Genomic DNA, 25,940 nt, shown 5'->3' on the forward strand with positions numbered 1-25,940 from the left:
AAAAGTAATAATGGCTCAAAAGTTCCACATCTGAAGAGAGATTTGGCCATCCATGTTCACAAACTCATAGGTCCCCTAATTCAACCTATTCTCCAAGACACATTATAAAAGCTGTCAAAAATCAAAGACAAAGAATCTTACAAGCAGGAAGAGTAAAGAAGCTTATCACTTAAAAAGGAACCCCCATAAGGCTATCAGCAGGTTTCTTGGCAGAAACCTTATAGGCCAGGAGAGAGTGGGATACTCTGTGGATCAAAGTTGTCCTTTAGGAATGAAAGAGAGATAGAGATATTCTCAGATAAACAAAAGCTGAGGGAGTTCCTCACCACTAAACCTGACTTACAAGAAATCCTGAAAGGAGTTCTTAAAGCTGCAATGAAAGGGAACTAATAAGTAACATGAAAATATGCAACACACTAGTAAAGGTAAATATATAGTCAATTTCAGGATATTATAACATTGTATATGGTACTGTGCTAGCCACTTAATTCTAGCAAAAAAATTTAAAGGATACAAGTATCCTTTGGAACATGTCAAAGGAGCACCAACCCTACTAACCACATTATGGACGTATTAAATATAGCAATAGCTATAATAATTTGTTAGTGAATATATAATATAAAAAGCTGCATATTGTGAAATAAAAAAATTAAATGAGTAACAAAGCAAAATTTTTATATGTAATTGAAGTTAAGTTGCTGTTAGTTTATAATAGACTGTTATATCTATAAGATGTTTTAGGTAAGCCTCATGATAACTACAGAACCAAAACCGACAGCAGATACACAAAGATGAAAAGAAGGGAATCAAAGCATTCATAATTATGGAAAACCATCAATTCACAAACAAAGGCAGCAAAAGAGGATGAAAGGAACAAAGAGACTACAAAAAAGCCAGAAAACAATTAATATTATGGAATAAGTCCTTAGTTATCAATAATTATGCAAAATATAAATGAATTAAATTCTTTAATCAAAAGACAAAGTAGCTGAACGGAAAAAAATAAACAACAACAACAAAAAGAACAAACTGTATGCTTCCTACAAGAGACTCACTTCAGTTTTAAGGACACACATATGTTCAAAGTGAAGGAACAGAAAACTATATTTCAGGCAAGAGGAAACCAAAAGAGAGCAGGAATAGCTATACTGGTATTAAAATAGACCGTAAGTGACAGGTGGTAAAGATACAAAGAAGATCATTATATAATAATTAAGGGATCAATTCATCAAGAGGATATAACAATCTAAAATACACATACACCCAACATTGTAGGATCTAAATATATCAAACAAATACTAAAAGATCTGAGGGGAATAACAGACAACAATACAATAACAATAGAATAGTAAGGGATGTCAGTATCCTACTTTCAATAATGGATTGATCATCCAGACAGAAAATTGATAAGGAAATATTGCACTTGAACTATGCTTTAGATCAAATAAACCCAAGAAACATATACCAAAACATTCCATCCAACAGCAGCAGAATATACATTCTTCTCAAGTGCACACAAAATTTCCTCCAGGATAGAACATATGCAAGGTCACAAAACAAGTCTTAGCAAATTTAAGAAGACTAAAATCATATTATTAGGTTAGAAATATCTCTTCATAATGGTATGAAGATAGAAATCAATAACAATAGGAAAATGGAAAAATCCATAATTATGTGGCATTAACACACTCCTAAATAACCAATAGATCAAAGAAATCAAAAGAGAAATTAAAAAATATCTTGAAACAAAGGAAAATGGAAGCTCAGCATACCAGAACTTATGGAATGGAGCAAAAGCAGTTCTAAAAGGGAAGTTTATAGGGCGCCTGGGTGGCTCAGTTGGTTAAGCGACTGCCTTCGGCTCAGGTCATGATCCTGGAGTCCCGGGATCGAGTCCCGCATCGGGCTCCCTGCTCGGCAGGGAGTCTGCTTCTCCCTCTGACCCTCCTCCCTCTCATGCTCTCTGTCTCTCATTCTCTCTCTCAAAATAAATAAATAAAAAAAAAATCTTTAAAAGGGAAGTTTATAGTGATAAATGACTACATGAAGAAAAAAGGAAGATCTCAAATATACAACCCAACTTTATATCTTAAAGGAACTAGAACTAGAAAAGAATAAGTAAGCCCAGGGTTAGCAGAAGGAAGGAGACAGTAATGATCAGAGTAGGAATAAATGAAATAGAAAAAGAGGGATAGGAAAAAAATCAATGAAACTAAGAGCCGATTTTCTGAAATGTAAACTGACAAACCTTTAGCTGGACTAAGAAAAAAAAAGAGAAGACTCAAGTAAATAAAACCTGAAATGAAAGATGAGGCATTACAATGAATGATGCAGAAGTTCAAAAGAATCATAAGATACTACTATGAACAACTATATGCTAACAAATTGGATAACCTAGCAGAAATGGATAAATTCCTAGAAACATACAATCTACCAACACTGACTAATAAAGAAACTGAAAATATGAACGACTAAGTTTTAGGAAGAATTAATAATCAAAACCCTCCCAACAAAGGAAAGCTCAGGAGCAGATGGTTTCACTGGTGAATTCTACCAAACATTAACACCAACATTTCTTGAACTCTTCCAAAAAACTGCAGAGGTGTCTACACACCCAAACTCATTTTGTCAGGCCAGGATTATTCTGATATGAAAGTCAGAAAATGACACTACAAGAAAAGAAAACTGCAAGCCAATATTCTTGATGAATATAGATACAAAAATTCTCAACAATATATTAGCAACTTAATTCAACAGCACGTTAAAAGAATCATATACCATGATCAAGTATGCTTTATCCTTAGAATTCAAAAATGGTTCAACATACACAAATAAATAACTGTGATATACTACACTAATAGAATGAAAGATAAAAATCATATGATTTTCTTAATAGATGCAGAAAGAGCATTTGACAAAATTAATCATCCTTCATGGTAAAAACTCACAAAAATTTGAATATAGAAGGAATGTTCCTCAACATAAGTAAGGTCATATATGACAAGCCCACAGCTAACATCATACCCAATGATGAAAGGCTGAAAGCCTTTCCTCTAAGATCAGGAATAAGACAAGGGTGCCCACTTTTACCATTCCTATTCAATATAAAGCTGATACCCTACCTGGAGCAATTAGTCAAGAAAATGAAAGGAAAGTCCTCCAAATCAGAAAGAAAGAAGTAAAATTGTTTGGAGAAGATATGATTTTATATATGGAAATGTCTAAAACCTTCACTAAAAACTGTTGGAACTAATACAGATATTCAATAAAGTTGCAGGTCCTATAATCAACACACAAAAATCAGTTGCATTTTTATAAACTAACAAAAAGCTACCTGAGGGCGCCTGGGTGGCTCAGTTGGTTAAGCGACTGCCTTTGGCTCAGGTCATGATCCTGGAGTCCCGGGATCGAGTCCCGCATCGGGCTCCCTGCTCGGCAGGGAGTCTGCTTCTCCCTTTGACCCTCCTCCCTCTCATGCTCTCTGTCTCTCATTCTCTCTCTCTCAAATAAATAAATAAAATCTTTAAAAAAAAAAAAAGCTACCTGAAAATATAAGAAAACAATCCCATTTACAGTACCATAAAAATACTTAGGAATAAATTTAGCCAAGGAGATAAAATATCTGTACATTTAGATTTTTTATTTTTATTTATTTTAGAGCGAGCGTGAGTAGGGGGAGGAGCAGAAGAAGGGGGACAAGCAAACTCTGCACTCAGTGTGGAGCCCGACGCAGGGCTTGATCCCACAGCTCTGAGATATAACCTGAGCCAAAATCAAGAGTTGGACACTTAACTGACAGAGCCAACCAGGCGCCCCAAAATATCTGTACCTTTAAAATTATAGGATATTGATGAAAGAAATTGAAGAAGACACAAATGTTGGAGTTAATGTAGAGTATGAAATCATCCATAATACCTGGCTTGCCAAAATGTAACATGGAGGACACTGGGGGCGAGGGAAGATTTCGGAGAAGGGCATAAGCCTTTGGAATGCTGAGACCTGTGTGACCACTCTGTCGTAGGAATGCCACGGGGCATCCCATGTGTTCATGAATTGGAGGAATTAATTTTTTTTTAATGTCCATACTACCCAAAGTCATAAATTCAATTCAATCTCTATCAAAATTCCAATAGCATTTTTAAAGAAATAGAAAAAACAATCCTAAAATTCATAAGGGAACCACAAAAAGACCCTAAATAGCCAAAACAATTCTGAGAAAGAAGAGCAGAGCTGAAAGCAAGAGACTTCCTGATTTCAAACTAAATTAACAAAGCTATAGCAAAAAATACAAAAACAAAAATAAAAACAAATAATATGGTACTAGCATAAAAACGGATATATAGAACAGTGAAACTGAATAAAGAGCCTAGAAACTATTTCCTCACATATAGAGTCAACTAATATTTGACAAAAAAGTCAAGAATACTCAATAGGGAATGGACAGTCTCTTCCATAAATGGTGATGGGAAAACTGGACAATCACATTCAAAAGAATGAAATTAGAGCTCTACTTAACCACTCACAAAAATTAATTTGAAATAGGGCACCTGGGTGGCTCAGTTGGTTAAGCGACTGCCTTCGGCTCAGGTCATGATCCTGGAGTCCCAGGATCGAGTCCCGCATCGGGCTCCCTGCTCGGCAGGGAGTCTGCTTCTCCCTCTGACCTTCCTCCCTCTCATGCTCTCTGTCTCTCATTCTCTCTCTCAAATAAATAAATAAAATCTTTGGAAAAAAAATTAATTTGAAATGGATTATAGATCTTAAAATAAGCCTAAAAACATAAAAATACTAAGAGAAAAAATAGGAAAAATCCTTGGAAGTGGTCCTCCAGACAATTTTTTGGCACCAAAAACACAAGCAACAAAAGCAAAAATAAACAAGCTGAGACTGTATCAAACTAAAAGGCCTTCTTTACAGCAAAAGAAACAATGAGCAAAATGAAAAGGTAATCTATGGAATGTGAGAAAATATTTGCAAATCATCTATCTGATAAGGGATTAATATCCATAATATAAAAATAACTCATATAACTCAGTAGCAAAAAACCAAACAATCCAATTAAAAAATGTGCAGAGGACCTGAACCATCTTTTTTCCAAAGAAGATATACAAATGGCCAACAAGTGCTTGAAAAGATTCTCAACATCACTAATCATCAAGGAAATGTATATCAAAACCACAATGAGATATCATCTAACAAAAGCATTGGTGAAGATATAAAGAAAAGAGAATCCTTTTGCACTGTCAATAGGAGTAATAACTGGTACAACCACAATGGAAAACACTACGGAGGTTCCTCAAAAAATTAAAAATAGAACTACTATATGGGTGCACCTGGGTAGCTCAGTCAGTTAAGCATCTGCCTTCGGCTCAGGTCATGATCCCAGGGTCCTGGGATGGATCCAGGGGTTCTGGGGGTCAGGATCCCTGCTCAGTGGGGAGCCCACTTCTCTCTCTCTCTCTCTCTGCCCCGACCCCCAGGTGCTCTCATTCTTGTTCTCTCTGAAATAAAATCTTAAAAAAAATAAGATGAATAAGTTCTGGGGATTTAATGTACAGCATCGTGACTATAGTTAACAATACTGTATTATACACTTGAAAGTTGCTAAGACAGTAGATGTTAAATAGTCTCACCACAAATAAAAAAAAGGTAATTATGTGAGGTGATGGAGGTGTTAACTAACCTTGTTGTGGTAATCATTTTGCAAAATATAAGTATTTCAAATCATCATGGGGTACTCCTTAAACTTACATAATGATATATAGAATCAATAAAACTGGAAAAAATGAAAGAAAAAAAGAAAAACAATTCAGGAAAAGTAATTTACACCCTAGAAATCTATACCCTCATAAACCACATATCACATATTAGGGCAAAATAAGGAGAATTTCAGTCTTGTCAAATCTCAAAAAAAAAAAATTACCTTGTATATACATTTTCCCAGGAAGCTACATGAAATTGTACTCTAAAAGTACAAAACAAGAAAGGATGAAAGGAAAGGAAGGAAAGGAAAGGAAAGGAAAGGAAAGGAAAGGAAAGGAAAGGAAAAAAAGAAATAGAGTATTCAGGAAACCTAGAATCTAATACAGGACAAAATCAAGGGAATTCTCAGGATGATAAGGAAAAAAAAATTTTAGTTACAAAGAGCAATTAGTTGAGAATAGAATAGAAGAAAGGAAGGGTCCAAGAAGGACACCAGCATGGCAGGAAAAACAACAACCTACTTGATTATCTGATAATCTTTTTTTTTTTTAGATTTTATTTATTTATTTGACAGAGAGAGACACAGCGGGAGAAGAAACACAAGCAGGTGGAGTGGGAGAGGGAGAAGCAGGCCTCCCAGTGAGCAGAGAGCCCGACGTGGGGCTCGATTCCAGGACCCTGGGATCATGACCTGAGCCAAAGGCAGACGCTGAACGACTGAGCCACCCAGGTGCCCTGATTATCTGATAATTTGATTATCGATTATTGGATGTAATAGTGTAATGATATATTACTTGATGTAATAATGACTGTATTACACTGGCAAAGGATTTGGGGGTGAAATAGTGATAGTTCACAGAAAACTGAGAAAATGATGAAGACAGTAATTATGAACTTCAGGAAACAAAGAGATCAAAAGAAAACATAATCACCATACCCTATATAGATTAGCTGTTAATAAACATATAAGCCTTTGATTTAATAAAAAATTTGAAGAAAGTGTGTGTTGGGGGGTATAAATCTGTTACAACTTCATATTTTATGGTAGTCAATATAATCAGTAATAACTAAACTAATAAATTTTTAAGATGTAGTATTTTATTTAGAAATATGAGAGGAACATCAGGGGTGCCTGGATGGTTTAGTCCGTTAGTGTTGGGCTCTTGATTTTAGCTCAGGTCTTGATCTCAGGGTCATTAGTTCAAGCCCCGCATTGGGCTCCACGTTGAGTGTGGAACCTACTTAAAAAAAAAAAAATATTGAGGAGAACATCAGGAGAATCAGCTAAAAAGAATTGACAATGATTACACCTTTGGGAGCGGGAATTGTCATTGGGATCTTGAGTGGGACAAGAAACTGCTAATTTTCATCATGAGCCTTAAAAGTCTATTTAACCTTTAAATCTATGTACATCTATCTGTTTAATAAACATAAAAACTGTTTTAAAAGAGATATATTAGTCATATAGTTTAATTTTCATTATAAGATACATTTTAAAAGTGTCTTTTAGATGATTTCATTATCAGTATGCCCTGGCATGGTTATTCATAATCCTACATCTTCAGGTCACCCTAAATTCACTTCTGATGCATTATTTTAATATACTCTGGCAAGTAGATAAAAGCAAAGATAAGTGATTTGATTAAGTCTATACACATAGCAAGTTTTCTCAAAAAGCTGTTTAGTTTCTTCTTTTGCATTTAGGAATTTATGGCAAAAGTTATAGTTTGGAAAATAAAATCCACCACAGAAGTATTAATATTATTCATGCAAATTATAACAACATTCATAAAATTTACGTGCAAGGTAATCTGTTAGATGGTTATTCAAATGTGGCAAAGTAAAGTTGAAAGTAAAATCGAACATCTGGGGCCAGAATATATGTTAATCAGGAGGGTTATAGATGTGCATGTCAATGGATCATCATGCCCTTGAGGAATTCTGAATTTGAAAATACTGACTTTTTCCCCAAGAGTTACCCCTGAGTGAAGTGAATATCCAAAATCGGTAATTGATTTTTATCCTGATTATCTATGTTAAAATTGTAGATTTGCCCCCTTAACATTCATAAGGGTTCTTTGCCATTTCAGGGTTGCCCCCGAGGAACAAAATAATCAACAAAAGTGCTTGTGATAGTTAATTTTATGTGTCAACTTCACTGGCTCTTGGGGTACCCAGATATTTGGTCCAACATTCTAGGTGTGTCTGTGAGGATGTTTTCAGATGTGAATAACATTCGAATGGGTAGAGTAGTAAAGCAAATTGTCCTCCTCAATTCCACAAAGAACCTGATTAGAAAAAGGCAGGTAAGTGAGAAATCCCTCTCTGTGCATGACTGTCACCCTGCTGAGATACCAGTCTTCTGTTGTCTGAATACTCAGACTCAGACTGGAATTTACACGTCAGCTCCCTTGGTTCTTAGGCCTTCAGATTCAGGCTAGAAATATACCATTGTCTCTCTTAGATCTCCAGTTTGTCAGCTGTAGATCCTGGGACTTCTCAGCCTCTCTGACTATGTCAGTTAATTCCCTATAATCTTTCTGTCTCTCCAAATATATATATATATACTGTTGGTTCTGTTTATCCGAAGAACCCAGATTAATACAGTGCTTTTCTGGAAGAAAGTTGAAAATTCAGTTAAGCTGCTATTTCTAAATATTCAAATATTCAGTCAAGCAAACTGGAGTCATAGATGGTTAATTTTTGTCTTAGTTTATTTAGTCTTTTGGCTTGAATGTAACAGGAATCAACTAATGCTAATTTAGGACAAAAATAAATGAAAAAAGGAAAGATTGGTTGGGAGGAATTTATTTTAAGAAATCCTAAGTATCTCAGTGACATCAAGGGCAGAAGTGCTTCTGCAGTCCATGAAGGGGCTGGAATAAGACGTGGGATTCCACTTCATACTCCCATCTCTACTTTATCTCAGGACATTTGTTTTATTTACTTTTCTCTCTACAGAAAAACTATCACTGCTACTCTGTTCAGATGGTCATAACCATGTCATAATGCCAAAGGTTTTACTTCTTCATTTGAGAGATCAGCCTATGTAAGGATGAAACTCCTGAAACTAACTCTAGATTTCTAAGGGAGGAATTTGATTGGTCATATTTGAGTCAGGGATGCCCTCGTGGTCCTGTTGGTCACCCAAGTATCCACCAACAGGAACATGGAGTTATGGTGTACAAATATGGCTGCCATCTCCTGTACCTGTGACTATGTGGATGCGGACTGAGAATGGCAGGAGTTCCCACATAAGACAGGTTAATTCTGAATTCACTTTTTCTTTCAGTAATATATTAGGACCTTCTATGTGTCCAGCACTGGGGAGGATATGATTCTGAACAAAGATGTTTCTTGCTCTCACCAACCTTTCTATCTAGTTAGGTTTAGAGGGACAGGTGTATTGGCTGGTGAGGATTAGATTTTATGTAACTAAATTGTCAATGTAATACAATGCAACAAGTGATATGCAGACAAAAAAGGTGTTATGGTAGCAAAGGAGAAGTATCTCATTCAGACTGGGAGATAAGTGATGTCTTCCTGTGAAAAATGACATTTATACTAAGACTACAAAGGTGCCTAAATGTTAGCCTGGTCAAATAGATGAAAGTGAGATATAATAGAAATGACTCTAATGTTTATGGAGACACAAAGATAATGTTGATGGATCCAAAACAAAGTAATATTGGAATGTTGATGGGTATCTTAGTTTGGAATTCCCAAAAATCAGATCCTAAGATAAGACAAAATTAGTCCTCTGTGTTGGCAGTGTTCTTAATAGTTTCTTCCAATAAGGATGGCCAACAGCAGATTTGCATAGCAGGATTTGCATTCTCCCAGTGTAGCCCAGCAGAAAAACAGCACCTTTTCCTCAGTGGTTCCATTGGAACAGGAAAAAGTTCCAGGGCTGACTCTAATGGGAATAATCTGGGCCACTGAACCAATCACTGTAGACAAACACCTAGAGTATTCTGGTCAGGGATTGAGGACAGTCACATTCGTATCACACGATCAAATAGTGGATGAGGAGGAGTTATTCTTTAAAAGATATCACAGCATTATTACCTGAAAAGAGAATGGATGCTAGGCAGGCAAAGTCCACAGATGTCTACTAAAATTTTGGGCGATAGTCCTTTAATATTTATTTTATACTTGAAAATGCGATGTATTATACAGACTTAGCAATAAAGAACTTCTTTTTTTTTTTTTAAATAGAGTTGATCCCATGACTCTCTTCTATCAGAGTTGTACCTTGGACATAAAGGATGATTTGCAAAGAGTAAAAACTTAAGTCATCCACACTTTGGTTTTCAGTACACCATAAAAATTTACACATAAAGAGAATAGTGATTCTTAACTCGTAATGGTCCACAGATGGCTTTTTCACAGACATTTTTAGTATCCAGTGAATTCAATAGATTCGCTCCTTAGAACATATTTTTTTGTACATACAAACTTCTTTTGAGAGATTGACCGTCTACACGAAGCCCAAGTTAAACCCCTGATGTAGACTGAATGTTTTCAAAGCCCTTGGCTCCTTTGCAAGTAAGCACATAGTCCTTTTCATAGTTATAACATAGGAATGCCATTTAGATGAATTTGTTGATTTTTATTTTTAAACTGCTCAAATTATAAAGATGTACAAATCCGAAACACTATTTTCATACTGCATTCTTGTTCAATTCAGTGTCACAATCTTAAATCAAGGCAGATAAACTGTATTCAATTTCTGGTGAGGATACAAGGGCAAAAAATTAAGTCTTTCTGAAGCTTTTGAATATTGTTTACTCCCATAATAAAGGAAGCAGCTTGCTGCCTAATAAGATGTGGCCTGGAAGGTTGCTTTATCAATTTGTCAATCCCTTGGAGGAAAAAACACATTTTAAAAACAAATCCAAGAGTAAGACATACATGAATGCAATCCATTTACACTGAGAGCACATTTCTGTACTGTGCCAAATAAAGTAAGAATTTTTGTATAGAAATTTATTCTTCTACCTTGCCATCCTTAAATAATACGATGTTCAAGAATTATATATATGTCTGTGGGAAGCACTTTAGGGTTTTTTAGCCTTTTCTATAAAAAGTATTATTTGTAAAACAACCATAAATTTGTGAAAATGGTAACATGCTAAATTTGTAGGTTTGTCATAAAATACAATAAAGTACAGGATATGAACAATTGTTTTTTAAGATGAGTATGTACCAAATATTGCATGGAACTGACTAATACTAAAAAAAAAAGTTGCTTATTTGAAATACAAATTTAATAGAGCATCCTATTTTAATTTTTGAAATCTGGCAACCCTATAAACCTGCAAACAATATTGCTTTTATTTACTTGTAAATAAACCTTTGATTTTCTACATTAAAGTAGTTTTGGTAGTGGCATCTCATTTTATTGTCAGATATATGTTTTTGGCTAAATGGACGATTAAGAGTATATACAATTATATTTTCATTGAAGTTGTAATAGAATACTTCAAGCTTTTTTTTTTCCATAAGCAGTGTCCACTCACATCCCTTTTCACTCCTGAAGAACTTTATGAAGAAAGCCAGACTGAAGTAAATGTTTCTTTATTTCAGATTGGTTTCAGATCAATTCTTTTAGTACTTAAGGAAATGTTATTAAAAGTTGCATATTTTCTGCGTTTAAAGTAACTTACATATGTGATTCTTAAATGATTTGTCTTTGAAAGCAGAAACTTTTCAAAATGAACCATTATGTAGAGATGAAATCAGTGAGTCTAAAAAATGAATAACTCATTTTTAAGTAAATGAGAAATTGTTTTGTGCTGTTACTTATACATTTTCACATTTATAGTTAAATAGTAATTTGCGATACACAGGGTAGTAGTTGTGAATTGTGGTTTTCAATATCACAGACACATTTGTTGCTGTGGTTTTGCAATATCATTCCCTGATGCTTTTCTCAATTGTGGTTTTCATAATCATTGTTTGATAGTCATGTAGCTGTGGTTTGGGGCTGCTATATCCATTTGGACAGAGATAATTGCTTATAGGTTTTGCTGTCTTTTAATTTCATAACCTTGATTAGTTAAACTAGAAAAAGAAAAATTGAACTTTAAATATCATCAACATTCTCATTAAAAATGATGAGAAAAACAAATTGTAATAGTATTCCTTAGTTTAATTCATTCAGAATGACTATAATTAATATATATTTATAAATTTATATAAACTATATCTATTTCTAATAATGCAGTCTGGTTATTTTATCATTCTTGCCTTGAATTCCCTGACTTTTGCTCCTTTCGGCTTTTAAACTGAATATTTAGCTGAGATTTATTTGTTTCTCTTTTGCTTTGCATATTTAACCATTTCAAATGCCAAAAGAAACACTAACTGTTATGATATTTTAATTCCAATGGGCATTCCTTTTGGCTGATATAAAAAGTCAGCCAGTTCTGTAAAAAGATCTTTAAAAACCATAATGTATAATACATCCAATTCTAAGCACACCAATTTAATTGTAATGAATTGAAAATTAAGGAGGCAAAAATCTGTAGTTCTCGGTCTGCTTATTCATCCCACAACACAAACACACGTAACCCTGCTTGGTACTTACGGCTTTAATTTGTTGCTTCTTCAGGGGAGGGACTTTGTCATTTAGTGCATTTTCCACTGCAAAGGACCATGTATTCTTACAACCTCATATGGTAATAGTACTAATGGTAATGTAATAAAATTCACAATTGGTCTTCAGCTTTGTATTAAGATTCTCTCAGCCATACCTTTCACAGGGCAACTCTTTACACCTTCCAGAAGATGTCCTGATGGGGTTATAAATGACACTGATTACAGTGCTTCCTGCACACTGAGCAGCCTGCATTATGCTCAATCAGCCCAAGCTCTCTGCTGACCCCCAGACCCTTTCAGAGTATCAAGTTTGGTGGGGCTCATAGGAATGGCTAGTCAACCAAACAAAGGGGGGCACAATTTTAGATCGGAATGGATGATCTCACAACCGGGGGTGGGGGAAGAGTCAGCAGTATCTGGGGAATACATGTCAACTGCGGTGGAGTTTATTAGTAAATACTGATTACATAAAGCAGCCGGTTCCCCTGCCACTTGGATAGAAGCTTCTTCCAGCCCACCCGGGAGTATATATTTAATACTCAGTATATACGAAACTATGAGAAACTAAACTAGTCTCATGCAGCTTAACTTGGCCAAATAATAACTGTGCAAATCACTTCAAAATTTGTTCTTCTTTTGGCTTGCAGTTTCCGACATACTACACACACAATAAATGAATAAGAATGAAACAAAACTTTAAAAGCTAAAGAACCATGAAATAGTTATTGGGTCTTACCTGCTTGGGAAATTATGGCAAGATCAAATCTTTTATTAGTCGCTGGCTGCTTCCCTGTGGCAGAAGAACTAAAGAGAATTAAATAAAGGTCCTGGGATGGGGTGGGACTTCAGAACTTCCACAGACTTCCTCAAAAAGTTAGTGTTCTGATTAGAGACGGTTCATTTCCCACCTAGGGCTAATCACCTAGCTAATGGTCCTACCTTTTGATATGAGGAAAAATATCTGCCTGTTTCCAAATTCGTAATTTTTACAGTCTACAATGAAAAGTCGAGGTGAGAAAGAGCACTTTGAGGACGCCGCTCAGCATCCCATCCTTGCGGGCTAAGTGGGGGATGGTCCACGTCCGCAGCGGTCTCCTGGGAGCCTTGAGAGCAATGAAATGGTCTCCAGAGAGCCCGGGCAGATGAGAGGGCTTAACTGGCCCCAAGACACACAGTTGGCATTTGTGATCAGCTGCCTCTCGCCGAGGATTTTGCCAGGGGCCTAACCTTCCTGCCAAGAAGCTGGAAGGACGGGCGTGGAGGCTAGGGGAGGGGGCGGCATAAGTGGAAGCACAAAGTTTACGAGGAGACTGGGATTTCTTTGTGCCCGGCTGGACGGGCGAGGCGTGGGGAGAGTTGGGGGTCCATCAGAGGGGGCTGTGGGAAGAAGTTGCCTGGAGGGGTGCTCTGGCAGATGCCCAGAGATGACGCCGTGACAACTGCAGAAGGTGGCCCCCCTCCAAAGCCTCCCCACGCCTCTGTTCCCCCAACCCCCCACCGCGCTCCCGTGCACCCCACCCGACCGAGGCCGGGGCCCTCTTTTGCATCCGGACTGGCTTTGGATGCAGCCAATCCTCCTTTCGCTGATGGAATAGTCTCCCCTCCCCGCAGCCCCGGCGCGCCCCTCCCTCCCGCGCCTCGCCACCTCCCGCGGCAGAGCGCGAGCTGCGCGGCCCGGAGCGGCGGCGGCGGCGGCGGCGGCGGCGCTCGAGTCTCTGCCCCGCACGCCGGGGAGAGGGGAGAGCGAGCGCGCTCCTCCTCCCGCGCCTTCCGCCCCCTCTCTCCCCCTCTCCCCTCTGCTCGCTCTCCCTTCCCTCCCTCCTTCTCTTCCTTCTTTTCGTTCCCCCTTTCCCCTTTTCTCTCTCCTCGTCCATTCGTTTGTAAATTCTGTTCTCCCCCCTCCATCGCTCTCCTCCTCCCCTCCCCACTGTCACACTCTCTCTGCCCCCCTCTGTCTTCTCATTTGCTTGCTCATCTCCAAACGTGGCTCCGCGGCTCCCGGAGGAGCCCAGCGCCCGGATCCCGCGCGCCCGGAGCACCTGGAGTCCGGCCCGCGGCGGCCCGAGCCTGGCCAGCTGCGGCGGCGGGAGCGCCGGGAGCCGAGGGAGCTGCAGCCCCGACCGCGGGCACCGCGGGAGCCCCAGTGGCAGCGGCTGCCGCCGAGATGTCCCGGCGAAAGCAGAGCAAACCCCGGCAGATCAAACGTAAGTTTGCACGCCGGGCCGGCAGTTGCCGGGATTATTTCTGGGGAGGGGGCGCGCGGGGCGGGAAAGGGAGGGAGGCTCGGGAAATCCGCTCCCCGTGCCCCGGATTTGTCAAACTTTGCCTGAGCAGTGGAGGGACAACTAGTCAGTCACAGACAGACAGACGGCCCGAGCGCCGGGCAAGAAAGACGCTGCGACGAACAGCCTACTCTTGCTCGCCCGAGTCTTCGCGCTCCTGGGTTTCTTTTTAATTCCGACCCCCGCGCCCAGTTAGTCCCGCTTGCTGTATCGTTCAGCCTGCCTGGGCAGCCCCACTCATTTAGGAGATTCTTCTGATTGTGGTTGTTGTCATTGTTGTTGCAATTGACGTAGTGCTGCTATTGGGGACTACACTTTTAGCAAGCCCGGTGAGAACTTAGTTCTCCGAAAAGCTGGTTGGACCTCGGGGCGAGGGAGGCACCGTCCCTAGGCGGTGGAAAATCAGTGTCTGGGTCCCGGTCCAGGGCGGTGCCAGAGCCACGCCAAACCCGAAGTGAAACAAAAAGTAGGTGTAAAAGTTTGCGCTTCTGCCGCGGGCGGCCGTCCGCCTCCGCCCCGAGGGCGCGGGGCTGGCGGCGGGCAGGGCTGGGCCGGGGGCGCCGGGCCCGTCCGGTTCGCGTGGCCGGGACGCTCAGCCGAGCCGGGATTCGGTTTACCTCCCGCCCCGGAGGCGCGCGGAGTCCTCGCTGGGAGGGGCCGCCCGTCACTTCCCACCGCGGAAGCTGTGAGTTCAAGGCAGCCTGTGCGCCGCAGAGAGCGTGACCCGGAGCCCCCCAGCGCCCGAGGGCCGGGGTGGCGCTTAGAGGACGCCTTGGGGTCGGAGGTACCTGCCCGAAACACACACACTGGCAGAACTCAACTCGGTCAACTTTTCTTGTCTTGGGGAGAATTCCTCCAATGGTGTTTTGTCGCCCTGCGACACGTCTTCAACGCTTTGGCCGAAAAGGAGACACAGCCTTATTAGTTTATTTTTTTATTTTTTGCTAGGCTTGTGGTGTGTCCATTTCTTCGTGTTGTTTAAAGTCTGGCAACTAGTTTCAAACTGATTATAGTGTAGTTTTAGGGTAAGGCTTTAATAGTATCCCCTCCCCCTTAATTATTAACCACGCTCACCCCACCCCCAAATGTTGAAAATTCTGTTTGGTGTAGTTTAAAAATAAATCTTATCAATCAGCTTATTCAGCGTGAAATGGGGTCCAGGCTGCAAGCAGTTGGCTACAGTTAAGTATTTCGATCGTTATATACATATACAAACCTTGCCTTTCAGACATGACTCTGTGGCTTTTATTCAGTGGCTTTCTTCTTTACTTCAGTTCCTTTTTTATGCAACTTGGGTTAAAGCAGGGACTGAACTGAACTTATAGCTCAAAGCAGTTTTAATCAAGCAGAGATACCGTTGTTGAAGACTTTCACTTTTTCAGAGTGATTATCCATGGTTTTAACTAATGGCCTTTTACTTTTTAGTACTATTTATCGGGTCCCTCTATATAAATGTTGCATTTTATAGTACAAAACTGTGCATATTATAAGATACGATTATAAACATTAAATGTAAATGCTTTTTAGTTCATGGCTGTCGTCTAGATTGTTAATAAATAATTAATATTAATTGATTGTATGGCACAAAGACCATCTGATTCTGCTTGGGAATACTTTGTTATCTTCTCAATTAGCTACATTAAATTTTTTTTTTCTATCCTTCTATGTCCACCTCATATAACTGAAGATTAAAGCGTTGGAACTAATTGCTGATGCTACACTTGTGTTATAGGTCATAAAACATTTTAGTGGCTTATTTGAATGCTGTGATTTATTAACTATCAAAAATACTTGAAAGTTCTCTCATTTGAAAGTGAACAGATATTATATTTATATATTTGTTCACAGTGATCATTGCCTACTGATATATGCAAACATGTATTATTAATATACATGCATTTTAGACTTTTACTGGATTCAATTTGGGGTCACAGTGATAATCTATGCAAATGTGGACACGCTTCTCCCCTTGGACTGTTAAGGAGAATGAAAAATTAAACGTCTTTGAATTGTTATATTAGAGCAGTGCTATCTAATAGCTGGAATTTTTTTGGGGGGGGGAGGAGTGGAATATTTAAATATGGTTTGACCAGCTGTAAAGTCATTTTGGTTGCAGCCTATCGACATTTGTCGCCTTTTGCCTGTCCAGGCACAAGAGGCAGTTTTGCAGATGAAGTTTGTCTTGATACTCGAAGTCATTAGTATGGTAGGTCTTTCCCTCCAATTTTAGTAGTATATAACAAGTGTAGCATTATTATTATTATTATTACAAATAACAGTGCTGCTTTTGATATTGTGGGTCAAATATAAGTTTGGAAAAAAATCAGAAAGAAATGCTTTTAGAAACAAGAGCATTCCATGCAACTAATGAAACTGTATATTAAACTTGGAAGCGTCCAGAATTTGAAAATAAAGCTTTGGCACTGCTGATAAAGCTTACCCAATTTAGAGCAACTATGACAAGCAAAAGTCAGCTTATACCAGAAACTCTGAAGACAGTCAATTTAAAGGACAAAAAGGTTGTTGGGCACAGTTTTTTTTTTTTTTCTTTTACTGCGTACAGTTCTCTGCTATCTAAAATTGTGATTTATGCAGTATTTTAATATTTTGCTTATTCTTTCCCCTTGGGTGCTCTCCGGGCAGCGATAAAAAGGCGACGCTGAAAGAGCACCATTAATTTGCTATGATGACTGGCCAGATAAGAGGAGATAATGGGAAAGATAAGCGGAGAAGATATACCATCAGAAACCCGATTATTACCATTAAAATTCCAGCCCAGCAATCTGCAGAAGCCTGATAATTCCTTCTCCGTTTCCACCACTTTGGATGATAAGGCAAAAAATAGTCACTCAGTGCTCCTTGATTAGACTGCCTGGATTTCCTGATAATACAGTGATAAATTATGTATTTTGCCCCCATGTTTTGTCCCAAAATTCAGATTTTTTTTTCCTATTTCAAGACTATATTTTCTGCCCTCCCCTCAGAAGCTTTCTCTCCTGAGCTATTATTGTAATCCTGGTTTGATAAAAAGCCCTGATAGGATGGGAGGTGTTTGGTGTGGGAGCCATATCATGCTATCAGCCCATCTCCTCACACAGCTGCTTGCTGTTGTTGTTTTTAGCCTTATCACCTCCTGCCAATATGCCAATAAATTGCCCAGATTGTTCTCCATTCTGGGGCTGCACTGCAAAATTTATGACAGAAATGATGATTTTTTTTTCTTTTACCAATGCATCTCTTTATGATTAGTAAACGTGTTGTGTGTGCAGTTTTACTGTTATTTTCTTCCTCGAGCTGTTGTCTCTAGTAATGTGTTTTCTGCCCTATGTGTCCCCAACTTCAGTCACACTTAAGTGTATTGGCTGTGGGTTCAGGAAAAGATTTTTTTGGGGGGGGGACAAATGCTACCTAGTAGTGAATGTGGAGGTTGAAAAGGGAGGGAAGAACTCAAATGTTTTATTTTCATACAAGATGAAGAAAAGGCACTCTTCTTTATACCACTGAAGTATAGTTTCCTTCAACTTTTACATTGCTTGATGTTTTCAAACATGTAGGATGTAACTGCTGCGTAGATCATGTGCCAAATAATTTGTGGTGAAGGAAAAAGAAAGGCTGAATTAAGAGGCACAATTTTTTTTTGAAAAGTGAAGTAATATTGGGAATTAATACATACTTTGAAAGTAAAATGGTCCATGCGAAGAATAATCTTGTTAGCAGTTCCATAGAGGGGCTTTTGCAGAAGTTGGAATCCGTTCATATTGAATAAATTACCTTTCTGTTATTTGAGATGATCTAATAATTTCAGGCCGTACGGGTCCCTACCTTGCACACTGGCATTTTAATATTTTATGCTATTTTTTTAGAGTAGGTAGTATTACGTGTTTTATTTATAAAATGATTATTGTCTTAAAATGAGAGTGTTGCATATTAAATTTGTTATTTGATATATGCCAATGGGAAAATCTGTAACTGGATCATCTTTACAACCTTAAAATTACATTATGCGAAGAAGTGGCTGTGGTTATTTTTCATTGTTTTAGTAGAGAGTTTTTTATTTTAGTGTTACCTGTGTTAAGTGTTCAATACGTAATTTTTGGGTTAATTATCTACTGTATTCTTCTTCATATTATTTTTAAAAAGGCGTCTGGGATTGCTACGTACGTTTGAAATACATTGATCACCCATACTCAGGATGTCTTGCTTTTCACCTGCCAAATATTAAGACAGGGTTTTGCTTTGAAACAAATCACTCATTTCTTGTGAATTTTAAGGATAATTAAAGATGACATTAAAAAATAAGCCTTTCTCTTTGGTTTGTGATATGTCTCATGTTAGAGATTTTATTTTCTGCATCTTTGGCTGAGTAACATTTCGGAAGACCTACTTTTACACAGGCCATAAAGAAAAGAAAAGTGTATACTGTGTAATACTTGTTTTATTGATAACATAGATTGGTACCCTTATTTGAAAGGTAACAAAATTAATTTCTTTATTTACAAATTCGAAATATATCCCTGCATAGAATTTTTCTTAATAAATGTAAGCGTATTTAGTAGAATTTTTTAAATAAGCAAATTTTAAATGGCTAATATACTAATCCTGGTTTTTTAGGTGTTAAAGAGAATATAAGAAAGTTTACCTCTAAAAGATCATTAATCATGAAGTCACTTTTTCTTTTAAGTTCAGTGGAGTCAACAATGCAAGCATAAATGCAGTAGCATTTTTATGCATAGTTGCTGTGAAAGAGTTTTTAAAACTTGGTGATATGACTTGGAATTAAAAGAGTAGCTCTTGTATTTTCCACTTCCAGTAACTTTCTAAAGTGGCTTTTTTTGGTAAAATTATGGGGTAAGTAAAACTAAGAGGTTTAATATATATCACAATATTTTTTAAACAAACAACTTTGAATTTTTCTGTTAATTATAATTAGAGACCTTAATAGTAATATAATTGTATCGGCTCAGTTACAAGGAGTGTAGCATCGCTTTGAATTTCACATAAGAGAACAGTGTTCATTGTAGACATCACAAGGTTACCAGTAATTGTAATTAAATACAGACGTAGAAAATATGATGTGACTTTTGTCAATAATTATTTAAGTTGGTGCTATTAAATTGTGAAAGAAAACAATGCAATTAGATGATTTGTCTCTGATTTCTACATTATGCTAATTTAAAATTTTATTCTGTATTTAAGGGTTAAGGCAAAGATTTATTCATTGATTTGTTTTGGGTTAATTGTGGGCATAAATGAAGATATTCTTCAATTATAGCAATTGTCTAGCCTATATCTATATTTACGTTTTGCCTATATACAGTAGCGTAAATTAAGTTAACTTTGTGCTACAGTTAAGGTAACTCACTTCTGGTCATGAGCTGTTCAAAGCTTCTCATCTGTGTTATTTCTGCTGTTTGAGGATTATTTTAGGACTAATGAGCTCTTCCATCACATGACAAAAACAAAGAAATGACACACTAATTAGCCCATTTTGCTATTAGTTATTATCACTGGAAAAAGTTTTGAGAGAATAAGATTAAGGTAGTATGTTTGATAAAATGGGATATTTGGGACTAGATGTATGGATTTCTAGTATGGATATTTTTGCCTTCCCACATAGCTAAGGCAAATCAAGAGTGGACCTATCATTTGCATTTTAATCACTTCCCCACTTTTCAATATGTAACTTTTGCTGAAAAGGCATATTAAATAAATAAACTGATTTTACTCATTTCTCCATTCTTTATTTTTACATTTCAAGAAAACACCTTCCCAAATGAACTTTCCTTCAAAATAATGCAATGTATATTCAAGTTTTAAGTGTGATACCATCTAGAGGAAGTTTTTTGGTTTTTGGCTAAATTGTGTGAAGTCTCTAAAATTAGGTTTATCTGGGAATAAAATACACTTTTCAGGAATACTTTTTTAATGCAATCTTTTTTCCAATAAAATGTGGGAGTGTATATGGTAACTTTGGAGCCCTTATCCTCCAAATCATGATCCCTTGGGGTTTTCTTACTTTCCTAGTTCCACAGGGCTAGCAGGACACTTCAGAACACTGTAGGTATTTTTGAAACCCTGTCTAATTCAACAGCTGCCACTGGGTAAAATTATCAGTTCATTCCCTCACCAAACGAATACCAGCAAAAGTCCGTTACTTCAGTCACCAGAGAATGTGTTTCTACCATAGACAAAAGGGTAAGTATGTGTTATCATTCAATAAGGTGGTATTTTTAAAAGCTGAAATGCAATTAAATTAATAAGCTCAGACGTGGCAATATTTGGCATTCTAGAAAGAACTATCTCTTTAAAGGTATTAGCATAAAGATAGCACATTTGTTTATTATGCTTCCAAATCAGCTCCTAGTATCTCTGCCACAGGTAACAATTGACTTTTCAGGCTTCAAGTTAATAGCCTTGTCTCTTGCTTGTAGGGATCAATATTAGTATTAATTAATCACCATTATCGGCCCTAGGATCTGGTTCTATTTGTTGTTACATCAGCAAAATATCAATATAGAAAGTGGACTCTCCGATCGTCATGGCAACTTCATCTCTTGGGTCAAAGAAAGTTTATCTTATCTGTGCATAGAGAGTGGCAAACTGTTTAGGGATCTGGTTTGAACTCTAAGAACATTGATTTAGTTTTTGTTTGCGAATAGAGGCTGAATTCCAATCACAAGGGATAGGTAAGATTTAAATATTAATGCCGAGAGGCTTGTCGGAGAAGGTGTCATACCATTACTCTCAGACTATCTGTTTGAGATGACAAAAAGGTAGAGAAGAATTGTCTAGTCAGGATTATTTAAAGGCTTCGTAATTTGTGCTTTGACAAATACTTCTAAAAAATGAATATATGATAATTACGAGGTCGATTGGTTTGGGTCAGGATTTCAGATGTTAAAAGAAGAGCCCGTTATTTTTTTCTCTTCCATCCCTTCTTTCCTGGTCCATTACTGTCATATCCACTACTTTAAAAAAGTGCTTTTGAGGACCAGTTTTGTCTTGTGAGATAACCAGTCCCCTGTCTGAAACCAAGAGTTTTGCTATGGATTTGCAGGTCCAAGAAAGAAATTCATCTGGGAATATTTTAATATTAAATATTCATTGTTAATCAGGGAAATCCTAAAACAGTAAGCTGAAAGGATAGATGCCTTTGAAGAATGTTTGCAAAGATAATAAAAGATCGTAAGTTGCTAAAGTCAGGAAACAAAATACATGCTATTTTGTTGATATTATTAAGATACAGTGACCACTGAAAATGAGCAGTTTCCCCCTAAATCACGTCCTTGGAAATTCATCTCATTTTTCTTAAAAATTATGATTAAAGAACAAAACTAGATTTAGAAATAGTGCCTGAAATACTCTAGAGTAGGCACTAAATAAACTTTTAGGCACTGAATAAACAAATACGTTTGTGTATGGGGAAACCGTATATATCTCTCATGATTTTGGAGGCTTTAAAAATGAATGTCGAGTGCCTGGTGCCATATAATTGCTTATTCATTCCAGCATTGTGCATAGAACAGCCAGAATTCAACTCTTTGTATAGTCTGCAAGGCAGTGCCAATTATCAGTTAATATTTGTGGTAATACTCCCACAGATGTAGACCAAGGAGTAGGTTCATTAGAAGCACTAGTATAATATTTAATATTAAATAGAACATTTCATCTGAGCATCTGCCATTGACTGCTTTGTTTTATTTATTTGTGAAAGTACTCCCCTTTGAATTGCTAGAAGTTGCTGAATGGTGTTAGTCCGATGATTTCTTGTATATTATTTGGTTTATGGTAATGCCAGATTTATTAGAGACCACGATCACAAAGATATGTATGATATAATAGTTTATATATAGGCTATCACAAATATATGTAATTTTAGTAGCATACCTGGAAGTTAGAACACCTAGCTTTTGTGTAGGCTATTAAAAAATTTTTAAATTTTTGCTTAAATTTTAAAATACATCTAAAAATTATCTTTCAATGAGCATTTAATTGAAGATATATTTAATGTTATTTTTCAGTTGATTTCCTTCTTAAGAGAAATTCTTTTGAAGATGTAAGTTATTCTAATCTACATTTAGAAAACTTTGGCAAGCATCTCTTATTGAGACAATAAAAGAATTTTCCACCAGTTGACAGCTATATAATATTGCCTATGAAAAATTTCTTATAAGTGTGAGTTACTTGACATAGATTTTTCAGCCATAATCTCTAAAATTCTCTTACTGAGTACAAGATTTGCAAACTGTTTAACCAATTGAAGAATTAGTTACAAAATTTAGGTTTATAAGCAAATATTTGTCCTTCATTGACTATTAACCTAGAACTTTTAACTTTTAATTTTCTTGTTATACGTTCCTTTGCAATATAAAGATTGTGGTGTACCCTTTAAGAAAGACTTGAATTTGCTTTATTCTGGTATATTCTGAAGTTGTTGTGAGCCTGTAATAAACTGGGGATTAGAAGATTAAAAATAGTGAATTGACAAGTCTTCCAGTCCAACTGAGGGCCAGATTCCTCTAAGTCTATGTAAAAAGTAGCTAAATACCATATACTATTAAGTAGTTTTTAAAATAATGAAAATAATAAATAATAGTAAATAATAAATACACTCAATGTTGTCCATTTCCCTCTTGCTTTTACTACATTTAGATTATCTCATTTTGGAAGAGTAATTTTAAAGGTTTTCAGACAATTCAATTACAAGATCGGATTATTCGTAATTCAGTGATAAAAATTTGTGCCACAGATTAACTTTAGTATATTTGGTATTCAAGAAATTTTTTTAATGTATTGTTTTATGTCCTACAGTAGCTATGTAAAAGGAAATTTTTTTTTCATATCACAAGCAGAAGCTTGTTTAATTCCCATATCTAGTGCCTCCAAAACGTAAAATGCCATATACTGGTAAGCCTTCTTGCTTACTGTGTGTGCTGCGAAGTTCAAAGGCATTTTTTTTTTTTTTTATAAACCTCTGTGAATTCAGTGGGAATCTTTGGGAATGATGTGTTTCTCATTATGTACAAATTATTTTCATGGTGTGTATTCTCATCCATGTCAAAATATATCACTGTAATACTTTGTGGTTTTTATAGCCAATGTCAAGGTATGTATTTATGTGGATAAAGTCTGTGGATAAATTTTATGCTGCTTTTAAAAGCCTTTTAAAATATAGTTAAGTGAAGTTTTTGAGAAATGGATGGCATATCGATCACATTGCCTGTTAATGAAAATCTTACATTTATTATCGAAGTTGTTTTGATTTTAGGGAAAATGCGAAAATGTTATTGCTCCTTGAAGAATAAAGAAGACAGAGTGAAGCAAATAGACAGTTGCTTACGCTAGCATAGATTATTTATATCTGCAAAATATCTGTATAATTTGCTGTTCTCAGATTTGTGCAAAAATTGTGTAACAGAACTTAGAATTTTAAAATTTCAAATTTGTAACTTATGTCACGATTGTTTCCTTCCCTAACTACTTTATGTATAGGAATATATTCTGTAGCATGTCCTTAGAGCAGTGGGGGCCAGCTCACATGGATTTGGCAACAGCACTGAAGTTTAAACATTTTTTTTTTTTCCTTTGAGACTCCGGTCAATACAAATAGATAAAAAGGCTTTTAATTTTCTGAGTTATTTTTATTTGGGATAAAAGTGTCTGAATTTATATTGTGCACATTTATCAGTTAGGTCTTCTTTCTCTTCTTGAAGTGACATCCTGAAATCCTCCTTTTGATAGCCCTTCTGCCTCCTTGTCATAAAAATGACCACATTTTCCAATGACATTTGACTTGTACTTAAGGACTCTTGCATATTTTGGAAATATTGGGCTTCCCACAGTCAGGAACAGACTCAGTGTCCAGTGGAAACGGACCAAGATGGGTCGTGTGTAAATCTGAAATACGCAAGAGTTCATTTGCAAATATATTAGGTAGCTGCTAAAAATATCACCCCACTTCTTAACAGTGTGCATCTTGGACAAACAGGCGCATATTTTGTCATCAAGTTGCTTAAGCTTCTGAAGTCAGGGCTACAACTGGGTCAGATGATAAGATGAGCACAACAGAGAAACGAAGAGCGCGTCTGATAAAACCTGATTGATTGATGTCTGGCTTCCCCACCATCACAGGCAGTTGACAGTTAGTTTGGGATCAGATGATTTGGCTTTTGCGATAGAAGATGGGGCCTGGTAGGCAAGCCTGAAGGACAAAAAGGTCGGTTTCTGTGTAGTGTCAAGTAATGCCGAGCTCCCACCAGGTGGGACGTTATTAATATTTCATTCTTTCTTTTTTAGGTCCAGGCCCTAACATTTGATAGTCACTTAAAGGCATGAAGATTCAATCTACAAACAGAAATGTGTGACTACCTTCCTGTTTTGTTTAATTTAATGTTCTTACATTATTTATGTCATCAAGGGCAAGAGCATATGCTTATTTAATAAGTGTCATATTTTATATGCTAGTTTGCAATATAGAATGACTTGTGCATATTTAATATTATAATCTTATAAGGTGAACTGTTATAAAAATAATCATAACACATAAATGGCCAAGGTTAATATTTTAAAAATAATGTTTATGGAGGAACATAGGTTTCCTGAGGGGAAAATTACAATGTAAATTAAGCCTAGAGTTATCAGTTCCAAGTGTTTTGGTATTCTAGATTATGAGAAGCTTAGGTGAAAAAATATTCTAGGACATGGTTTAGACATGTCAGAGTTTGGGAAACCTTGGCTGTCACATTGGGAGAACTTTATATTTTATATAGGTCCATGGTAAGTGCCTAATTGTGCTATAATCTGCTGAAGTCTAATCTTGCTGGTGAGGGGATTTTTAGGATGTGTCTGTGTATTTGAATCATGGACAACCCCAAATTCTTGATGCATATGAAAATCGCCTTAAAAATATATGCTAGCTAGTTTATATGCCAGCACAGAACAAAATTATAGATCACTTTTGAGTTAGAGCATAATTAATAATTAGGATAAATATTCTTAGATGAAAGAAGGAAGGGAAGAAGGGATGGAAAGAAAGGAAAGAAGGAAGAAAGAAAGAGAAAGAAAGAAAAAGAAAAAGAAAGAAGAAAAAAGAAAAGGAGGAAGGAAATTAGAGTAGGTAGTTTTAGAGTAAAACATTTTCCAGTTTTGGCCATGAAAATTAGTACAACTGTTATAGGGTTGGAATTTGGACAGCTTGGATTTGAATTTAGATTTAGGACAGTTTGATACTCCCCAGAAATCCTTTAGGATGTATCGCTTTTCTCTTGAGTTTTAAGGGTCAGATCTCCAAAGGACAGTTGGGTCTCAGCTCATACTGTAGGCTTAATATCAGCAAGATGAATTCTGCAACGT

At 36.9% G+C, this 25,940-nt stretch overlaps 1 protein-coding gene across 4 annotated transcripts in view; it reads left to right on the forward strand.

Annotated features, from left to right (window-relative positions):
* The first annotated feature begins 13,462 nt into the window (after positions 1–13,462).
* Positions 13,463–25,940, forward strand: part of ZFPM2 (zinc finger protein, FOG family member 2) — a 421,250-nt gene continuing 408,772 nt past the window's right edge. For all 4 annotated transcript variants that reach the window (XM_081816390.1, XM_081816391.1, XM_081816392.1 and 1 more), the window contains exon 1: positions 13,463–14,510. In XM_081816390.1, coding sequence (XP_081672516.1) covers positions 13,721–14,510 — 790 coding nt within the window. In that variant the 5' untranslated portion in view covers positions 13,463–13,720. The remainder of the gene's footprint in view (positions 14,511–25,940) is intronic.

This window comes from Leptonychotes weddellii, chromosome 4 (assembly GCF_054177405.1).
Source record: "Leptonychotes weddellii isolate Sample4059 chromosome 4, ASM5417740v2, whole genome shotgun sequence".
Taxonomy (NCBI): Eukaryota; Metazoa; Chordata; class Mammalia; order Carnivora; family Phocidae; genus Leptonychotes; species Leptonychotes weddellii.